The sequence below is a fragment of the Mus caroli genome, unplaced genomic scaffold (assembly GCF_978045245.1).
Source record: "Mus caroli unplaced genomic scaffold, Mus_caroli_1 scaffold_1, whole genome shotgun sequence".
Lineage (NCBI taxonomy): Eukaryota > Metazoa > Chordata > Mammalia > Rodentia > Muridae > Mus > Mus caroli.
Genome location: NW_028227256.1, coordinates 154,948,629 through 154,967,348, shown reverse-complemented (window position 1 = coordinate 154,967,348; position 18,720 = coordinate 154,948,629). Strand labels below are relative to the sequence as shown.

The 18,720-nt window shown below is 42.5% G+C and overlaps 2 protein-coding genes across 5 annotated transcripts in view; one reads left to right on the top strand and one right to left on the bottom strand.

The window, feature by feature from the left end:
- Positions 1-4,986: 4,986 nt before the first annotated feature.
- Positions 4,987-12,701, bottom strand: LOC110300199 (putative protein encoded by LncRNA PSR). Its single transcript, XM_021170305.3, has 3 exons — positions 11,764-12,701; positions 11,118-11,169; positions 4,987-5,363 (listed from the first exon to the last, which is right to left on the bottom strand). The coding sequence occupies exons 1-3, from the start codon at positions 12,043-12,045 to the stop codon at positions 5,344-5,346; spliced, it is 354 nt and encodes a 117-aa protein (XP_021025964.1). The 5' UTR covers positions 12,046-12,701; the 3' UTR covers positions 4,987-5,343.
- A 30-nt stretch (positions 12,702-12,731) lies between these two features.
- Positions 12,732-18,720, top strand: part of Rasal2 (RAS protein activator like 2) — a 268,302-nt gene continuing 262,313 nt past the window's right edge. For all 4 annotated transcript variants that reach the window (XM_021170069.3, XM_085842391.1, XM_021169981.3 and 1 more), the window contains exon 1: positions 12,732-13,164. In XM_021170069.3, the coding sequence (XP_021025728.1) occupies positions 12,963-13,164 (202 nt within the window). In that variant the 5' untranslated portion in view covers positions 12,732-12,962. The remainder of the gene's footprint in view (positions 13,165-18,720) is intronic.

The window sequence follows — 18,720 nt, the reverse complement described above, 5'->3', positions numbered from 1 at the left end:
ACATGCTATTCCTGTTCTCTCTGCTACATGCTTGAGGTTAAAGATGTGTTCTTCATTGCTCCAGCTACCATACCTGTTACTTGCTGCCAACATTTTCTTTTCATGGTCTCTTACCACCCTGGAACCAGAAGCCAAATAAACTTCTCCTTCTATATGTCGTCTTGGTCATAAAAAGTTAGTAATATACTACTCGGACTAATAGGTCACTGTTTTGGCATCTTAAAAATTACACTTCATTTTGTGTTTGTATGTGTAGGTATATGTGCATTACCATGGCACATGTATAGTGGTTAAAGGACACTTTCCAGGAGTCTCCTCCACCAGGTAGGTCCCCAGGGATGGAACTCATATCATCAAGACTTAGCCGCAAGCTCCTTTACCCACTGAGTCATCTTCAGGACCTATGTTCTAGAAATTTAAGCACAAATAAACTCAATTTCTCCTTTCCGTGAGTTACAGTTCAGTGGGGATATACAAACAGACAATTACAGCGGAATACAGTAAGTGCAAACTATAAAAATAATCATGGCTTTTATGAGATCATTAAAGAGAAGCACTTAGCGAAGTCCTCAGAAGCGGGTCAGGTTTTTAATAAACTGACAGGTGAGTCAGATCTTAAAGGACGTGAAGAGTTAAGCAGAGAGATCAAGGCAAGCTAGAACGGGGTTGGAGGCAGGAAGAGGAAAGGAAAGGGGAGACATACCCAGAAAGGACAAAGCTCTATGCAAATGAGCGGAAAGAAAAAAAAAGACTATCTAGGGGACACCAGCAGGCTTGAGTTGTTAGAGACAAGGTTAAGCTATAAATAAGAGCAGAGAAAAATGTCTACATTAGATGATGGCAGAGTCAATCTAATATTAAAGACATCCACCATCTTGTCTGCAATACGCAGCTGGGAAAGGGACTTAGGTCATACGGGAGCATGGCGAGACCAGAATTTTCGATAAGTTACATCACTGTCTAAAGAAGAACACTTACTAGCAGGTTATAGTTGCATCCATACTTAATGTAGAAAACCAGAGGAACTTTGTTAGCTCATTGTTGTGGTTCAGGTGAAAGCTGAAGAAAGCCTTAACTGAGGCATGGATAGTGAAGAGCAGAGACAGGGACAGCTTTGTCTGTCACTGGCAACAGACTGGCATGGAGGAGACTATCAAAGAGTTCCTTCTTTGGATAGCAGGAACGGGTGATGGGATCGTAGGTTAAGATTTCGTTAACAGGAGGAGGGTGTGTGTTCAGTGGAGAAAATGATGAATCCCATTCTAAATCGTTAAATCCCAAGTCACCTTTAGATGAGCCAGAACAAGATAGAAAAATCTAGAATGGAGAGAAGAGATGCAGACTAAAGGCATAGCACTGGAATTCATCTTCATACAGGTAATATTGAAATACCAAGGGCACTTCAGATCACGTGGGGAACTTCCATGAGGTGAGAGGAGTAGTCAAGGAGAATTCCAGGGTGATGGTAAGACCACAGAGAACTTAGAGATATATGAAAGAATGCTGAGACTATGATGTCATTAAGATGAAGAAGGAGAAGGAGAAGGAGGAGGAGGAGGAGGAGAAGGAAGAAGAGGAGGAGGAGGAAGAAGAGGAGGAGGAGGAAGACGAGGAGGAGGAGGAAGACGAGGAGGAGGAGGAAGACGAGGAGGAGGAGGAAGAGGAGGAGGAGGAAGAAGAAGAGGAGGAGGAGGAGGAAGAAGAGGAGGAGGAGGAGGAAGAAGAGGAGGAGGAGGAGGAAGAAGAGGAGGAGGAGAGAGAAAGAGATCTCCTCTGTTCTCCAAGCTTACCTCAAATTCCTGGCCTCCAGCAAACCTTCTGGCACCAACCTCCTCTACTGTGGCTATAGGCAGCACTACCATATCTAACTTTGTCTTAGTTAAGGTTTCTATTGTGGTGAAATATTATGACCAAAAAGCAAGTTGGGGGGGGGTGGGGGTAAGGTTTCTTTGGTTTACATTTCCACAGCCCTGTTCATCATTGATGGAAGTCAGGACAGAAACTCAAACGGCAGGAACCTGGAGGCAGGAGCTGATGCAGAGGCCATGGAGGGATGCTGCTTACTGGCTGGCTTCCCCTGACCTGTTCAGCCTGCTTTCTTATAGAACTCAGGACGACCAGCCCGGGATGGCACCACCCACGATATGCTGAGCCTTTTCTCATCAATTACTAATTATGAAAATGTCGAGGAAAATACCTAATAAAAAATTAAAAATAGAAAGGAAGAAAATGTCTTACAGCTGGATCTTATGGAGTCATATTTTCAGTCGAGTTTCCCTCCTTTCAGATAACTCTAGTTTGTGTGCCAAGTCGACATAAGTCTAGCCAGCACAAGCTTTAATACATTTTAAGGAGGTGATCAATTATGCTAAATGTAATGCAGGGTGTGGTAATATAGAGCTGAAAGACTTAAAATGTATCTACTTAAATATCAGTTTGACAGCTGAAGGCAACTCCCTTGACTCCCAGGAAGAATATTTAAACAAAATAAGGGCAGTGCCTGAAGAGAAAATGATTGACCAGTCACACATACAAATATAGAGACATTAAAACTAAAGAAAGTACTCATTGAAAATACCTTATTGCCGGGCGTGGTGGCGCACGCCTTTAATCCCAGCACTTGGGAGGCAGAGGCAGGTGGATTTCTGAGTTCGAGGCCAGCCTGGTCTACAAAGTGAGTTCCAGGACAGCCAGGGCTATCCAGAGAAACCCTGTCTCGAAAAACCAAAAAAAAAAAAAAAAAAAAAAAAAAAAAAAAAAAGAAAATACCTTATTAATAAGGAGGGTTTAAATTCCAGAACTGAAGATATTTATTTATGAAATCTATTAATGTCACTCACTGATATTAAATTAAGGGAGAAAATTAAATGATTATTTCAACAAATACCGGGCAGGGGGAAATCAGTAATATTTAACACTCTTTTTTTTTTTTTTTTTTTTTGAGTTTTTCGAGACAGGGTTTCTCTGTGTACTCCTTGCTGTCCTGGAACTCACTCTGTAGACCAGGGTGGCATCGAACTCAGAAATCCACCTGCCTCTGCCTCCCAAGTGCTGGGATTAAAGACATGTGCCAACACTGCCTGGCTTAACACTCATTTTTTGATTTTAAATGTTTCTTAGAAATCTAGAAATATAGTGGACCATCTGAATATATTTAAAAGCCTAGAGCAAATACTGAAAAATAAGAAATATTCAGTGCTCAAAGCCAGGAACAAGATATAGACATAATTCTTCAACATGGCTCTGGACTTTTTGACCAATGCAGTAAGACAAGAAACAAAATGTACAGATTATTGAAACTAAGGAACAAAAATAAACATTATATACAGATAATGAAATTTTCTCTATATAGTATATTTGAGACAATCCTTTACTATTGCATGGTTATACAAGTTTTTAAAATGTTGATGGACCCAAAATCAATAATCAAAAATCACTAGCTTCAGTACAACTGCAATAACCAATTTGAAAATACAATATCTAGTTATAACAAAAGGAATAATGTACCCAGAAACAAATCTAGCAAAAATGTTGAAAACAGACACAAAGCATATTTAGCCAAAATAGAACAAAACTGGTTTGAAAGAAAACTGATAGAACTGGAGACATATATATATATGTTAAGAGAGACATGAAAGACAAAAGGGGACTATCTATTTGGGAGAAGAAAGGAATAGCAGTAAAAAGTAAAGGGAGACAAGAATATAACATACATTTGTAAAAATAAAATGAAGTATATTATTTTGTACCATTATTATCAGATAATATTAATAATAATAATTAAAAACCCCAAGAGATCAGGCCACAGTCAGTATATAGGGGATTTTAAAAAAAAATAAATCACAGAAAAAGACAAAATTGCAATTGAAAAAAAAATCTGCAAAGAATGTGACTAGGCAATTCAGACAATATTGAATAGACAAGAGCACATCAAAAGGGGAAAGGTAAAGCTTTAAGTTGGATTGTTTTTCTTGTATATATATATATATATATGTAATTTTTTTTCCTAGACAGGGTTTCTCTGTGTAGCCCTAGCTGTCCTAGAACTCACTTTGTAGTCCAGGCTGGCCTCGAACTCAGAAATTCACCTGCCTCTGCCTCCCAAGTGCTGGGATTAAAGGTGTGTGCCACCACCACCCGGCTTGTATATTCTTTTTAAGACTTATTTAATGTGTGAATACTCTGTCTTTATGGACACCATATACATCGGATCCCATTACTGACGGTTGTGAGTCACCACATGGTTGCTGGGAATTGAACTTAGGACCTCTGGAAGAGCATCAGTGCTGAGTCATGTGTCCAGCCATATAATCTTGAGAATCTCAAAAAACTGAAGAACAAGAAGCCAATTGAAGCAGGTAATGCTACATATTGGCATGGTGTGAGGAGGAAACCCTGCTCCTGTAACCTGAAGCAGCTACACTGGAGAGAACCCAGCAGTGTTTTGTGGGATTGGATATATGAAACTATACAATGTCAATTCATTTGAGACATACGGTAATGTCAACCTATGAATCATGAGAAGTGGTTTAATGATACTGTTTGTGATAAAGTGGAAACTCAGTAGTAGACTGCATAAGTGAATGGTGAATTCTATGATTTTATATATATAACAGATGACTATATATATAAAACAGATATTTATCTGTTAAAATGATAGGAGTAGGCCCACAAGTAATAACATTGATAACCCTTGAGAATACTGCACACAAAAGGATATGTTTCATATGTGTGTGGAAGAAATGCATGCCAACATTAGAATGATATCTTGGTCACTAGAAGAGAAAGGGGTTGGCTGGAGTGTTAAGGGGATTCCAACTCTAACACCTTATTTCTTCTTTAGATATTTGTAGGGAGAGAGATACCAGAAGGGAGGGAGGTAGTGGAGCCAATGAATATGGTCTGTTTTTTTGAAAGTTCAGAGAGGAAAAAAGAAAGAGGGGTTGATGGTAGCTCCAGGAAGACACTGGGCCAGCAAAGTTACTCAACCAACACTTTATTACAATTTGTCATAGGAAATGAACTCATTTATTGCAGGCCAGGGCTGCTCAAACGGTAGCACTTCTACTGGTCTTTCATTTCCTTCAGTCTCCTGATGGCCGGTTTGACTGTGACAGCAGAAGTGATGTTGTAAATCCAGGACCCACCAGCCACTGTTGCCGTGAAGGAACCACTTCCTTCACGGCAACAGTGCCAGATGACAGTGGCCCCCATTATTATCTTGGTCTTGCCACAGAGGATCCTGGTGTGCTGGTTGATTTCAATTTTTGTCACCATTTTCTGGAGAGAGGCACCACAATGATCCAGACCTTCTTGGTACTTTTAGCCAGGTCAGTGATCGACCTAGGCCTGATCTTGGAGAGCTATAATGACAATTTCAACAGAAAGGAAAGTTAAAAGAATTATATTGTGGATACCCATGTACCTACCACCTACATTCCCCAAATAGCATTTGGCTTTACTTGGTTTATTACATATCCATCCACCCATCCATCCATCCAGCTTGTGTTTTGGGTGCATTTCAAGTACAGTTTTGAGCATCTGTAGACTGCACTGGTACAAAGCTTTTTGGTTAGATGGAAGAGATAGACACATGGATTCAAAGAAGGAACCATCATTGAAAGCACTGGGAAGAGACAATACTTATTTAAAACTTGAGAGAAGTAGGTGGATCCAGCCAGGCAGTGGTGGCGCACACCTTTAATCCCAGCACTTTGGAGGCAGAAGCAGGCAGATTTCTGAGTTCGAGGCCAGCCTGGTCTACAGAGTGAGTTTCAGGACAGCCAGGGCTACCAGAGAAACCCTGTCTCACACCCTCCCCCCCCAAAGTAGGTGGATCCAGTCTCTGGGGAAAAAAAGGAGGCAAAAGATGGAAGAGGTATGGGGGGAGACTGAAGGATATCATCAAAGAGACTCTCATTGGTGGGATGTTGAGCTTGAACCTTCAGCAGCAGCATCCTAGAGTTGGTGTCAATACATTTGCTTGTATTTTCTGTGTACCTCCTTTATGCCCATGTCCCACTCCAACCTGCTTCAGTTATCTGTTGCTTTCTAGACTTCACTGTCTGGCCATAACATCTCAGTAGAGTCAAATTCCAAAATCATTTTCTGACAACTTGCTTCTAAACTCCTGTCTTGTGCTGCAGAAAATGTCTTTTTTTGAGACCAAAAGACCAAATCACCACCACCACCACCACCAAAAACTTTTAAGACTTATAACTGATACACTGACACTCTTCTTTCTACAAGAGACAAAGGGAATATAGGTCATTACAAACTACATATATTGGCCAGCTATTATGGTATTGTTCTCAAGGATACCAAAAAGACAATGGAATCATGTGTAAGTTAATCAATGTTGTTGCTCTGTATTCCAAGCAGAGTTGTATCATTTAACAGATGTGTATAAGAACATTAAAAACCTCCAAAAATTTAAGTTTTATATTTGCTGTCTCTGGAGCAGATTCTGTAGTTGTCATCTCTGGGGTGGGGGAAACCCTAACTTTGTTGTTTTTCCGAAACTTTGCCATTTATTTTTAAATTACACAGGGTGGAGCTGGGCACCTTATTATTTTCAGTGCTTAAGATCTTAAGGGATTTTAATTAGGCCCTGATGTCAGAGGCCATTGTGGTTCGCTCTGTTTTTATTCCTTTTGAATTCCTAAAGTTGAATGCTGAGGTGAGGTCATAATTTTGAAGGCGTTTCTGCCAAGAAGAAGTCACTGGTAGAGAGAGAGAGAGAGAGAGCTGTTTGTCTCTGGCATGTAGCATGGCTTTTCCAAACAACAGTGTCAGTGGCTGCTACAAGCAGTGGCTTTCTCTTAGGGCGCTTGGACAAAAGGGTTCTCTGGCGGGTCTTCCTTCCTTCCTCCTCTCCACCCCCTCCCTTCCTTCCTTCCCTTTTGTCCCGATTCCTACCTAAGATCACGGAGCCTCTGTGTTTTAATCATTATCAAATGTTGCTGGGAGGCCCCAGCTCCCTTCCTTACATTTACTTTCTGAACTCGATCTGCTTCCAAACATAACTTGTTGTTCAGTTTTGGCTCTCATGCATCTTCTACCAAGAATGCAAGAGAGAGTGGCAGCAACCTACCAAAGCACTTGAGACTGGCTGTCTCATGCTCTAGAACAAAGGGACTAAGAAAGTAGAGAAATAATAGTTCCTTTAAAGTTCAGAACCCTTTTGGGAAGTAAGGGGTGCATGTTTCTTTTATTACGTTAGGTTCTGCTTGCAAGCCGGGATGCAGGATGCTATCTTGATGAGGGGCAGACAAGGTTGAAAAGGGGACATATTGAGCAGCGAGCAACAGCTGAGAGCTACAAAGATAGGGCTGTGCTCATGTATAAATAGAAACGGTGCTGTTGCCCTGATGAATCAGACCAGATGTTTCTCTGATGTCTCTGTTTGGTCCTTTGGTTAAAAAAAAAAAAAAGTTATAATTTTGCTAAAATTATATGTGGGGCTAGGAATGTGGCACAAATGCTTTAAGCTTAAATAATATGCAAAAGAGTAAAATTGTTTTTACCGAGGAAACCTTTATAAATAAGGAAAAGGTGGGAAGCAAGCCTTTGGCTGGTGAGTTTGAGACTCAGATGATTCAAATTTGACTTCTTCCTATGTCTCTAGTTATATGACCTTGGGCAAGCCAAGCCATTCTTCAGGGTCTAGATGTGTTCCTTCTAATTCATTTTCGAGGTGGGATCTCAATATTGCTCAGGCTAGTCTCCAACTTAGGTGATCCTCCAGTCTCAGACTCCTCAGTAGTTGGGACTATACTTAGCAAGGTATGCTTAGTTTCAGCTGAGGAGGGGGCAGGACAGAAAATGAATTGAAGGACTGGAGTGATTAAATTCGTTTTAAATGTCTTTTTCAGCCCCACACGTCCAAGAACAAAACAAGGCTTTCATTTTCCCATAGATCAACTTCCTTGCTTCCTGGTTTCTGATATCATTGGAAGGATGTTTTGAGAAAGGCATTGTGGGGGAATAAAAAGATATAACACAGTCTTTGCCTTCATGATGTTTATAACGTAATTGTGGGCATTAAGGACTGTACCACAATATTTATTGTGTTGATCCCAGAAGTGAAACAGGAACAAATGGAGGAAGCTGGGGGTCACTGTCAGCTTGGAGAATAAGGAAGGACTTGATTAAGGCCTTTGGCATTTGATGGGGTTGCTTCCCTGCAGCTAGGAGTAAACAAAGAGCTAGGTATTTTTGGGAGAGTGCTTTGCATACTGGCTTGGGGGTGGGGGTGGGGATCACATTTGAGTGGTCCTTGTAGACATGGGATGGTTCTGCATTTTTCTTTCCTTTTGTAGGCGATGTGATCTGGTCCTAACTACACTTGATGATAAATCACCTATAAGGAAGGTAAGATAAAACTGGAAGCAGAAAGTCCTCAGGGGAAAGAACGCAGCTAACTGGGTCTGCCATGGGAAGGTATAAATGACTGGATTTCTGTGAGTCTGAAGTAGGATCTACTAGCTGCTCCTTTACAATAAATTAGAGATCGGGAGGCTGTCTGGGTGAGGGAAACAGGGGACACAAAGAGATTTGGGAAGTGTTGAGTCTGAAATCCAGGAAATGCCATCTTGGTGGATGTAGTCAACATTTATAAGCTCCTGATTGGACCGCAGCACTGCAGATGGGTTGGTGATAAGGTGTCCTAAACTCAACATTATCCAGCTGACACTATAGTCACAGAAGTGCCTGGATTATCTAGGGGGATTGGAGATCTAGGGGAAGGCTGAACATTCTGGGTTCTACAGTGTGATTTTCACATTTTCCACTTTTTTCAAGTTTTTTGGTGAGAAACCATGAAAAAAGTAGAATATTAAAAACTCACACTGAAGGACCCCGAATATGGCAAGAAAACCTGAAAAAGGTGGAAAATGAGAAAATCACACTGTAGGACCCAGAATTGCGAAAAAAGTTGAAAAATGTAGAAAATTCCCTTGTATCACCAACATTGTACAACACAATCCGGAAAGTGTTAGGGCCCTATGCTCAAGAAGAAAGGGGGTGCAGAAAAGAAGTGCTGACGTGCACAAGCCAGCCTCCTGACTTCCTGTTTATGGGATTATCGGCAGAGAGAAGCGGAGGGTGGGGGGAAGGGCACTTACATGGGTGGGACCTCCTGGGGTATTTGCAGTTTCAGACAGAGGAAAGAGGGAAGACAAACAAACCTGTTAGGTTTTAACAGCCAAGATTCAAACCCTCATCTCCATTTAAGATTAGTGATACAGGCTCACAAGCAGTGACCTCTTTTATCTTTTAGAAAGCTCAGACTGTTCCTGGATTTTGCTTTTTAGACCATCATCTGGGAAACTCCTCCCGTCACTCCTCACATCTTTCCACAGGTTCCTAATCTCAGTTCCCACTTGTCCTAGTTGTTGGGTTTGATTTTGGGGAACAAGAGGAGCAGTGATTATCCACTTTATAGATGTGCTGAGCATCTTAAAGCTCCAAAGCAGAAGGACAAAGCAGGTGGAAATGAATCTTCAACTCTTTCATCGTCTGTCTGCGAACTACGATTTAGAGCATACAAAAGTCTGTTTTCACTTTAAAATCCAGAAATATACTGCAGAGATACCACAGGCACAAATGCAAGTGGCATTAACTACCTTGAGCAATACAAACTGGTTTATAACTTTTTGTTTTTCTATATTATTTTTCTTAATGATAATCACTTTCAGGAAAAAAAATGACCTTTCCTCACAAATATCAGAACAACTCTACCTGCTGCAAACCCAAAAATCCTTAAGAATGCAGATTTATTAATAAATTAAGCAGGGCAGTAGGGGCACATGCCATTAATCCCAGAACTCTGGAGGCAGAGGCAGGTGGATCTCTTCTGTGAGTCAAAAGCCAGAATGGTCTATGGAGTGAGTTCCAAGACAGCCAAAACTATACAGAGAAACCCTATCTTGCTCCCTCCCCTCAAATTAGGCTACTAATGGTTTCTTGTTTGTTTTTATTCAGAGACTCAAGTAGCCAGGCTGGTTTCCAAATCTCTATGTACCCAAGGGGCTGGACTCCTGATACTCCTGCTTCTACCTCCCGGGAGGGATTATAGGCAGTACCATCCTTTCCTGCAGAAGGCTAGAGTTTTAATTCAGTTATCTTCAGAAAGACAATTTAACAGTACTCTGTGCTTCATTATTTTTCCATTGGCTAAAAGACTTTTTAAAATTCTGTTTCTATTACAGAATTATTTACCCTCCATGTCGTGAAAGTATTTTCCTTTAGATCTAGAGACATTAGATGCACTCCAGATGTATGTTACTTAGGTGACTGGAGGATGGTGTGCAACGCGTACCAGCTCAGGATGCCAAAGTGAGGTAGTGACTAGAGTTTTAGTGGTCTGGATAGAAACAGGTTACTAAGGAAGCAGGATGAGAGGGAGTTTGACAGAGCCTTTCCCTTAAGAGACATGATGGCACTGAGATCAATTTTTGGAAAACCTTTTTCCCTTCATTTTATATACCATTCCTAATGCTGCTTTGGGGATAACAGCTTGGGTAAATACATCCATACATATGAGTAGATACTTGGATTTGTACGTCTGGTGTCCATATTCACTTACTCTTTGAGACATCAACAATAATTCAATACAAATGGAAATCCTATGCCAAGGGTTTTCTCGCTCTCCTTCCCTCCCTCTACTGCAAAAGGACAATGTCCCTTCAGAGATCTTTACAAATTGGAGTTGAGTTGGGTATGGTGGCCAACACCTTTAATCCCAGCACTCGGGAGGCAGAGGCAGAGGCAGGCCTATTTCTTTGAGTTCAGAGCCAGCCTGGCCTACAAAGCATGTTCCAGGGCAGCTAGGGCTGGTACACAGAGGAACCCTGTCTTGAAACTAAACAGAAGGAAGGGAGAAAGAAAACACTAGATTTATTTAGGGCTGGGTCCTGTAACTTCTAGCTTCCTTATCTCTCATTTATTAAAATTGGAGAGCTGACTGTAGTCAGATAGCAAGCAAGAGGGCTTCTATATACCGGGAGGGATTACTCTACTTCATTGCCAAGCACCAGATTAACAAATCTAATCACAGAGTTCTTGAAGGATCAGAGTTGAAGAAATCAGTATCACTGAGAGCTTGTAAGACGTACCTGTTGCATTGCTGGCTGCTTTGGCAGGTGATGTGGACTGTCCTGTCTGCACCTGTTAAACAAGAGGAAGGGTGAGAGGATCTTTAAAGTTACTTCTTGTTTTAACATGCTATTACTCTATGTAAAATTTGGGAGAAAATTATAAAATGCATGCTATAACTCCCATAAAACACAAAAACACATGAGAATTCCTAAAACCTAGAAAATTGACCTCTTATAGAAGGTCAAAGTAGAGAGAAATGATGGCTGGGGTGGGCTGGGACACAACAAAAACCCTCCCCCCAAATATTTTTTAGCATCATCTAATTATGAAAAATTCCTGATTGGTTTGAAGTAGCCATGTTCATAAATTGTTGAAAAACCTGATTTGTCAATACAATTTAAATTGGTAAATTCCTACCCGAAATCATTATTATTACTATTATTTATTTATTTTTGCCTGCAATCTCTGAAATCTGGATTGGTGAATCCCGCTTTGGGTGGGCACAAAACGAAGCCAATGTTAGGGAGGAAGACAGTTTACACATAGACCAAAAATAAAACCTAAGTGACACTGTTAGAAGAGAAGCCAACAGATTGCAAAGATCAAAGGCAAAAAAGAGAAGCTTGTTTGGTTAATGCTGGGGCTTTGGGGCATTTCATGTACTTGCGGGGCTCGTCCATCCATCTGCACCGCACATCGTAGCCATGCTATTCTAAACTGATGATAAATCCAGCTCCAGGGCGGACAGGGCGCAAAGCCGGGATCTCGCACAGATCTCAGGATCCAAGACGCCGGGCCAGATCTCCCTTGTGGAAGAACCATGGCGTTTCCTCCGAGGTGACTGTTAGATAAAGCAGCGTCTTCATGTTCTTCGTCCGAGAAAGAAGCATTGGTCCAGAAATCAACAGGATAGGGGCTAAGATAAAAGGGAAGCGCCTTTCCCATCTTTTTAAATTTCCCGCACCCCGTTTTCTCTCCGCCTCCCCAACACCGTCTCTGCTTCCACCAGCAGCTCGAGGATCCCCGCACCGAGAGGCGGTCGGAGCAGGATAGTCTTAGGAAAGTAGGCGGGCCTGGCCCGCTGAGTATTTCGGTGCCCGATTTTTGCTGTCTTCGGCGGCAGTTCCTCCTCCGCTCGGTTACTGGATTGCACACGCGGCCGTGAGCTCGGCACTCGATTGCTTCGGCCTATCACCCTGGGATGCCGCCTGCCGCCGCCGCCAGCGCCGCGGCTGCCGGGCTTGTGGGTTTCTCAGAGGAGCGCGAGCCGGAGGAGCCCGAGCAGCGGCCGGAGCGGCGGCCTGAGAGTTAGCGGGCCGGCCTGCGCGTTCCGCGGGAGCAAGCCGACGCCAGGCGGACAGAAGCTGGGCCGGGGCGCGCCCCTCAAGCTGAGGGAGCCGGCGCTTTGAGCCCCCGAGGCGACGGCGGCGGGAGCCGGTCAGAGGGGGCGGCCCCTGGCGGCGACGCCCCCGAGCCCAGCCCTGCCTGGCCGCGCTCCATCCTCAGCCCAAGCCCGGGCGGCCCGCGAACGCGCCCGCGGGGGCTGAGCAGGGCTGCGTGGGGGCGGGAGGTGAGCCCGCGCTCCCCGGTGCTCCGCGTCCGCTCCGGACCCGCACCTGAGCCGGGACCCGCCTCCGCTCCAGACCACGCTGGACCCGCCTCCCGGCCGGGGTCCCACCCTCCACTTGCAGGTGGGCTGCGGCGCCCGGCCTTCGGGCCGTGGGCGGCGGGGAAGGAGGTGAGCGGTGTCCGCGCCCGCAGCCGTTCGGGTGCTGGTGGCCGCGCCGTCCTCCCTTTCCCGCAGCCGGGAAGCCCGCCCCGCCGCCGCCGCCGCCGCCGCCGCCTGCTCCCTCTGGGACACCATGGAGCTGTCTCCGTCGTCCGGAGGAGCCGCGGAGGCGCTGTCGTGGCCGGAGATGTTCTCGGGGCTGGAGTCCGACTCGCCGCTGCCCCCGGAGGATCTGGACGCGGTCGTCCCAGTCAGCGGAGCAGTGGCCGGTGGCATGCTGGATCGGATCCTTCTGGAATCAGTGTGCCAGCAGCAGAGCTGGGTCCGGGTGTTCGGTAAGGCTCACAAGTCGTCTGCCTCAGAGGCTGGCGTTTCTCATCTTTCCTTGGGCTCTGATGCATTCTTAGTCCCCCATCTAACCTAGGTCAGCTGTCCACATCTTTTTTTTTTTTTTTTTTTTTTTTTTTGTTGCAGAAAATGCTTTTTGACAAGTTTATCCAATATATAGCGCCTGGTTATGTGACTCAGTAGGCTCCTTTGGACCTCTTTAGATATCCACAGTAAGTTTATAGAGTTGAGCTATCTGGACACGTAATTCTTAGGTGATTAATTAAAGGCACTTGCTGCTGAGTCGTCAGGAAGGTAGGATGGAACAAGGCACAAAACCAAGTGAATGGGATTTCATTTCCTTCCTGTTGTGTGAAGCGAGTGTTGAGAGGAAGAGATGAAAAATCTTAGTAGAAGATGAGCTAATGAATGAAAAACAAAACAAAACAAAATCGAGGGGTTTGGGGGGGGGGCAGAGATGGAAGAGACACCAGCCCTAGCCCTTGCACCAGCCCCAGTTCAAGTGTTTGGTAGCAGTAGATTTGCCGACAGCTTTTCCTTGAACCTTACTCTCTGCTTGTCCTGAGTGTGTAGATTGTTTCAGATTGCACTGTTGTTTCTGGTTTTCGTGGTGAAGCTACCCGGTTGCCACTCAGCAGGTTTAAAGTGATGAACACACTAAAAAAAACTTTCCCTTTCTGCATTCCGAGTAACCATCTTTTAAATTAAACCTGAATGATGATTTTTCTATTCAGGAAAGGCTGTGGCAACGTTAAACATGCTGTATGCATGGGTTAGCTGTGGCTTTCCAAAATATCAAGCTAGCAGAATGTTTCTGCTACACGTGACCATAAAAGACGTAAGTAATGTGGCTGACTATAAGATGACCAATTTGAAGTATCTGGGATCACACAGTGTTGAGATGCTGTCCTGCAGTCATGTTCGTCTAATATGCTGTTAGTGATCAGCATATTGTATTTATGGTTTGGCTTTCATACTTCCAAATAGGTTCTGTGCTTTATAATTCAAGGCCATCTTGTCATGGTTTGTAAGTTGTCTTTTGGACAGTTCAGTTGACTTCAGGAAAGATCCCAGACATTTGAGTTCTTGCCTCAGTTCTGTCACTAGAAATTATTAAACAATTTAGGGCAGATAAGGCCACCTTTTTGCCTCAGATTCCTTATCTATAAAATGAGTGGATTAAATAATCTGTAGGGTCTTTTTAGTTATATATATATATAAAGCAACTTTCCTTATAGCTAGTTCTTAGAAATTTATGTATGTACTACTTAGTATTTTACTGGTGTTTCTAAATGTTTTCTTTCTTTCTTTCTTTCTTTCTTTCTTTCTTTCTTTCTTTCTTTCTTTCTTTCTTCTCTTCCTTTTTGCTGAATGGGGGAATTAAAGCAAAGAGGTGGGAACTGATGCAGAGTTCCTCAATTCGTTCTCAGCAGGTTGGATTAAAAGCTTTGCTGCCTGGTAGTCCACCTGTCTGCTAGTTCAGTTTAGCTGATCACTTATAGCAAAAGTTGATGAGAGTCTAAAAATGACTATAAATTGGAATACATTGTGGTTACATTTTATCTTCTGTCTGTGGACACTTTCACTTACTGTTTTTATACAATGTTAGAGAGAGGACCATGTTAGTATATATGAAATTGGCTGACAAGTGTTCAGAGCTGGATATTCTAGACCTTATTGTACATATCCTTCACATGTAACCCATGTAAATTTTTACTAATGTTTTGGTAGTCTGTTCTAGAACTGGACTTGTCATATGCACACACGTCTAAATATGTTTGAAGAAACCTAGAAATTAGTAGCATACAACTAGGGCCAAGAACCAGATAGTTTTCGTTTTGGTTTTGCCACAGCTTCGTTGTCATTTAATTTTGTCTGAGTCATTTTTATTTCCCTGGCTCCAGGTTTCTGCATACAATGTGGAATCTGGAGTAGTTGGCTTACATGCACATAAATTCATGCACAAGAAGTTATTCAGAGGGAGTATTTCTATGTTTAGTGGTAGAATTTCCACTGCATCATCTTTTTTTTTTTTTTAAATGTTTGATTTTTGTCAGTTAATTAAAACTCAGTTTTACTTGCTGTTTAATGCTGCTGCTTTTCTTTTAAGGATTTTTCCCTAGAGACTGCTTTGTTGTCCATACAAACCAAAACAAAGGGGGTCTTGCTTGTTTTAGATAGTTTTAAAATTGTTTATTGAGCCAGGCGTGGTGGCGCATGCCTTTAATCCCTGCACTCGGGAGGCAGAGGCAGGCGGATTTCTGAGTTTGAGGCCAGCCTGGTCTACAGAGTGAGTTCCAGGACAGTCAGGACTACACAGAGAAACCCTGTCTCGAAAAAACAAAAAAAAAAAACCAAAAAAAATTGTTTATTGTATGATTCTTTGAGGTCAGAATAATGTGGAAAATCAATTTTTAAAAATTATTTAAGCAGGGTCTCACTGCGTAGCCCTGGCTGGCCTACGCAAATTTGCCATATGGCAGGCTGGTCTCAAACTCATTGAGAACTACTTGCCTCTACCTCCAGAAATGCCTGGATTAAAGGCATGGGCAACCATGCCCAGCAAGAAAGTAAACATTTATGTAATATAAGTGGTTTTTTTTTTTTTTTTTGTTTCTTGTCCGATTTGTGTATTCTTGGGTTATCTTTGATCCTCTACATAATTTATAGAGACGTTTTTGTTTGTTTGTTTGTTTGTTTGGTTTTTGAGACAGGGTTTCTCTTTATAGCTCTGGCTGTCCTGGAGCTCACTTTGTAGACCAGGCTGGCCTCGAACTCAGAAATCCACCTGCCTCTGCCTCCAGAGTGCTGGGATTAAAGGCGTGTGCCACCACGCCCAGCTGAGACTTTTTTTTTAAAAGTGTGGTCCACTTGTTTCAGAGAAGTTTTCACTCCTTTCCTCTAAGTTTGTGGATTAAATATGGACCGTGGTCTAATTGATCCCATTATTTAACTACAACTTGGCCTACAGATTCTGTCCTGACTTTTGAAGCCAGCTGTTGAACAAGCTCTCAGTTGAGTGCTTTTTAACTCACCATCAGGAGGACTCTGTTTTCACAAGGTAGGAAGGTAGAGGCAGGATGCTGCTCAGGTCTGGCTTATGCAGGTGGAGATGGATGTGGTTTCAAAGGCTAATTATACTGAGGAGTGGTATTGAGTGATGCTGGATGCTGGCTAGCTCACATCCTCTTCGAGAATTTTCATTGAAATCATACAAAAAAACTTACAAAAACATTTCTCCTTTCTTAAGGATATCTCATAGAAACTTTGAGGCACAGTATTTCTTTAGTTTATTTCACAGATTTGAAGACTGGCACTGTTTTTACTCCGGTTAACAAGTTTGGCTCTTTGGTTGCTAATGCATCCAGAGCTTTGTGTATTACCATGATTTGCTTTGGAATATGTTCAGAGCTTTGTAGTAGGTGGGTCTATATTTAGAGCACAAACAAATGCAAGTCTTTGAGACACAGCTAAGAGAAAATGTTTATACTGTCCTTTGTTTGAGTAAAATGTTTCATTCCAGTATTAACAAATAAATTGTGTCTCCGTCCTGTCAAGAGTATAAAGTTTTGACATTAGTCTGTCTGTCTTGTTTATATGCTTCTCTTACCACCTCCTTTATTGTCCTCAGGTCTAGCAGATTGTTCCTGTGCCTCATAGTAAATAGGCATTAAATGTTAATTCATCTTCCGTTTGACCATTTAGAGTTGAACCTGATTGATTTTATGGGTGGTAGAGTGGCTTAAACAAAGACATGCCACAAACAGCTAAATATGGATGCAGAATCCAAGAGCATCCAATGCAGAACATTTCCCAGATATTTATAGCGTCAAAGCAGAGTCAATTGCCTGCAAAAGCTCAGCAAGCTAGCAAAGGAAACAGGAGTGCAAAGCTAGCCTTAGTGTCTGTGCCTCCTGGTAAACAATGAGAACCTTAAGGGAGCAATAGCAAGAGTACGATGCCCTGAAAGGGATTCCAGCTCCTCTAGAACTTCTGTAGTAGTGCCCTGCACTCTTCTGTGCAACAGGTTTTGCAAGGGTGTGTGTGCACTGATCACTCTTGGAGAATCAGAGATCAAGTACATTAAAGAGTCAGCAGATACCTTGTACTTTACAGTTTAGTACTTCCATTAGGACTTATCTAAAATACTGTTATTAAAATGAGGAACAGCATTAACATTAAGTTAGTGTAGATTTCTGTTTTTATTGATTGCAAAAGGAACCTTCTGGAAAGTTTCTAAAAGTTGGTAGGTGCTATTTTGTATTTCAGCAAACACAAGATTAAGGAAGTGAATTGTACTGCACTAAGTACTAAGACGTCTAGAAATGTGACAGCAGGAGCTGGTAAGCATTTCTCCTGTGAGCTGATGGAGTGGAAGGCTCATGTAGTTGTATATAATGTTTAGCATTTCAGGAGATAAGTCAAAGATGAAGTTTGCTTTTTGCACTTCTAGAGACTATGTTTTTGTGTTTATTTAAGATACTATAACTAGTAGCCAGTCTAGGAAGTTGTTTCATTTTGGCCCACTACATTTTCTTTCTCCCTTGAGACAGGGTTTCTTTTTGTAGTTTTGGATGTCCTAGAACTTGCCCTGTAGACCAGTTTGGCCTGGACCTAAAATCCACCTGCCTCTGCTTTGTGAGTGCTGGGATTAAAGGCTTTTGGAGAATGCTTGGCTTCATTTTGGCCCAGTGTGAGTTAAATGTGGTTCACTCACTGGCTTTTTGTAGAATGTTTTTATTTAACTTTAGACATTATGAGTAAATTGTTTTTTTTTCCCCCTTCCCCTGCCCTCAGTCTCTCATTCTTACATGCTTCAGTATGTAGCCTGTTTTGTAATAATGTATACCTGAATGAAGTTGTTCAATCAAGTCAGGATGTTTTCAGTGCTCTATATAACCGACTGGTAGAAGAAAGATCAGCGAATATGTATCATATACATCTCAAAACATCTTCACAGTACTTAAGTGTTTTAATTTTCTCACAATTATTAGTTAAGCTATCACAAACAAGTACTAATATTTTAGAAGTTCTTTGAGTTTTAGGCTTGAGTTCAGTACTTATAATCTGGCATAGGTTCTGAATGTTGTCCAAATTCATTTGTGTGTATATGTGTGCATTTATGGGGGCCAGAACTAGATGTGGGCTCTTTATTGCCTTGAGACATTGCCTATCACAGAGCATATAGCTAGGTTTTGCTAGGCTGGCTGGTCAGATGGCCATTTACCTCTCTGAGATCTGCCTGTCTCTGCCTACAGTGCTGAAGTCACAGCCATACAGCCATGTCTGGGTGTATGTGAGTGCTGTGGATTTGAAATCAGTTCCTCGTTCTTGTGGAGAAAGGGTTCTAACCCACCGAGCCATCATCCTAGTTCCTCCAAATTCGTGGATTAATTTATGGGTATTAAGTTCTTTAACGACTGTGTGTGGTCATACATATCTGTAATCCCAGCATTGGGAAGAGTGAGGGAGGGAGATTTTGAATTCAAGGCTTGTCTGGGCTACATAGTAAGAAACAAATAAATGAGTTCTTCTTTCAGATC

Bases quoted from the DNA above. Each gene is read 5' to 3' on its own strand.
- LOC110300199 (XM_021170305.3), bottom strand. From the start codon at position 12,045: ATGGGAAAGGCGCTTCCCTTTTATCTTAGCCCCTATCCTGTTGATTTC. The intron at 11,170-11,763 runs GTACATGAAATG...CTTGTTTAACAG, and splicing joins TGGATGGACGAGCCCCGCAA to GTGCAGACAGGACAGTCCAC. The intron at 5,364-11,117 runs GTACGTCTTACA...TTGTCATTATAG, and splicing joins AGCAGCCAGCAATGCAACAG to CTCTCCAAGATCAGGCCTAG.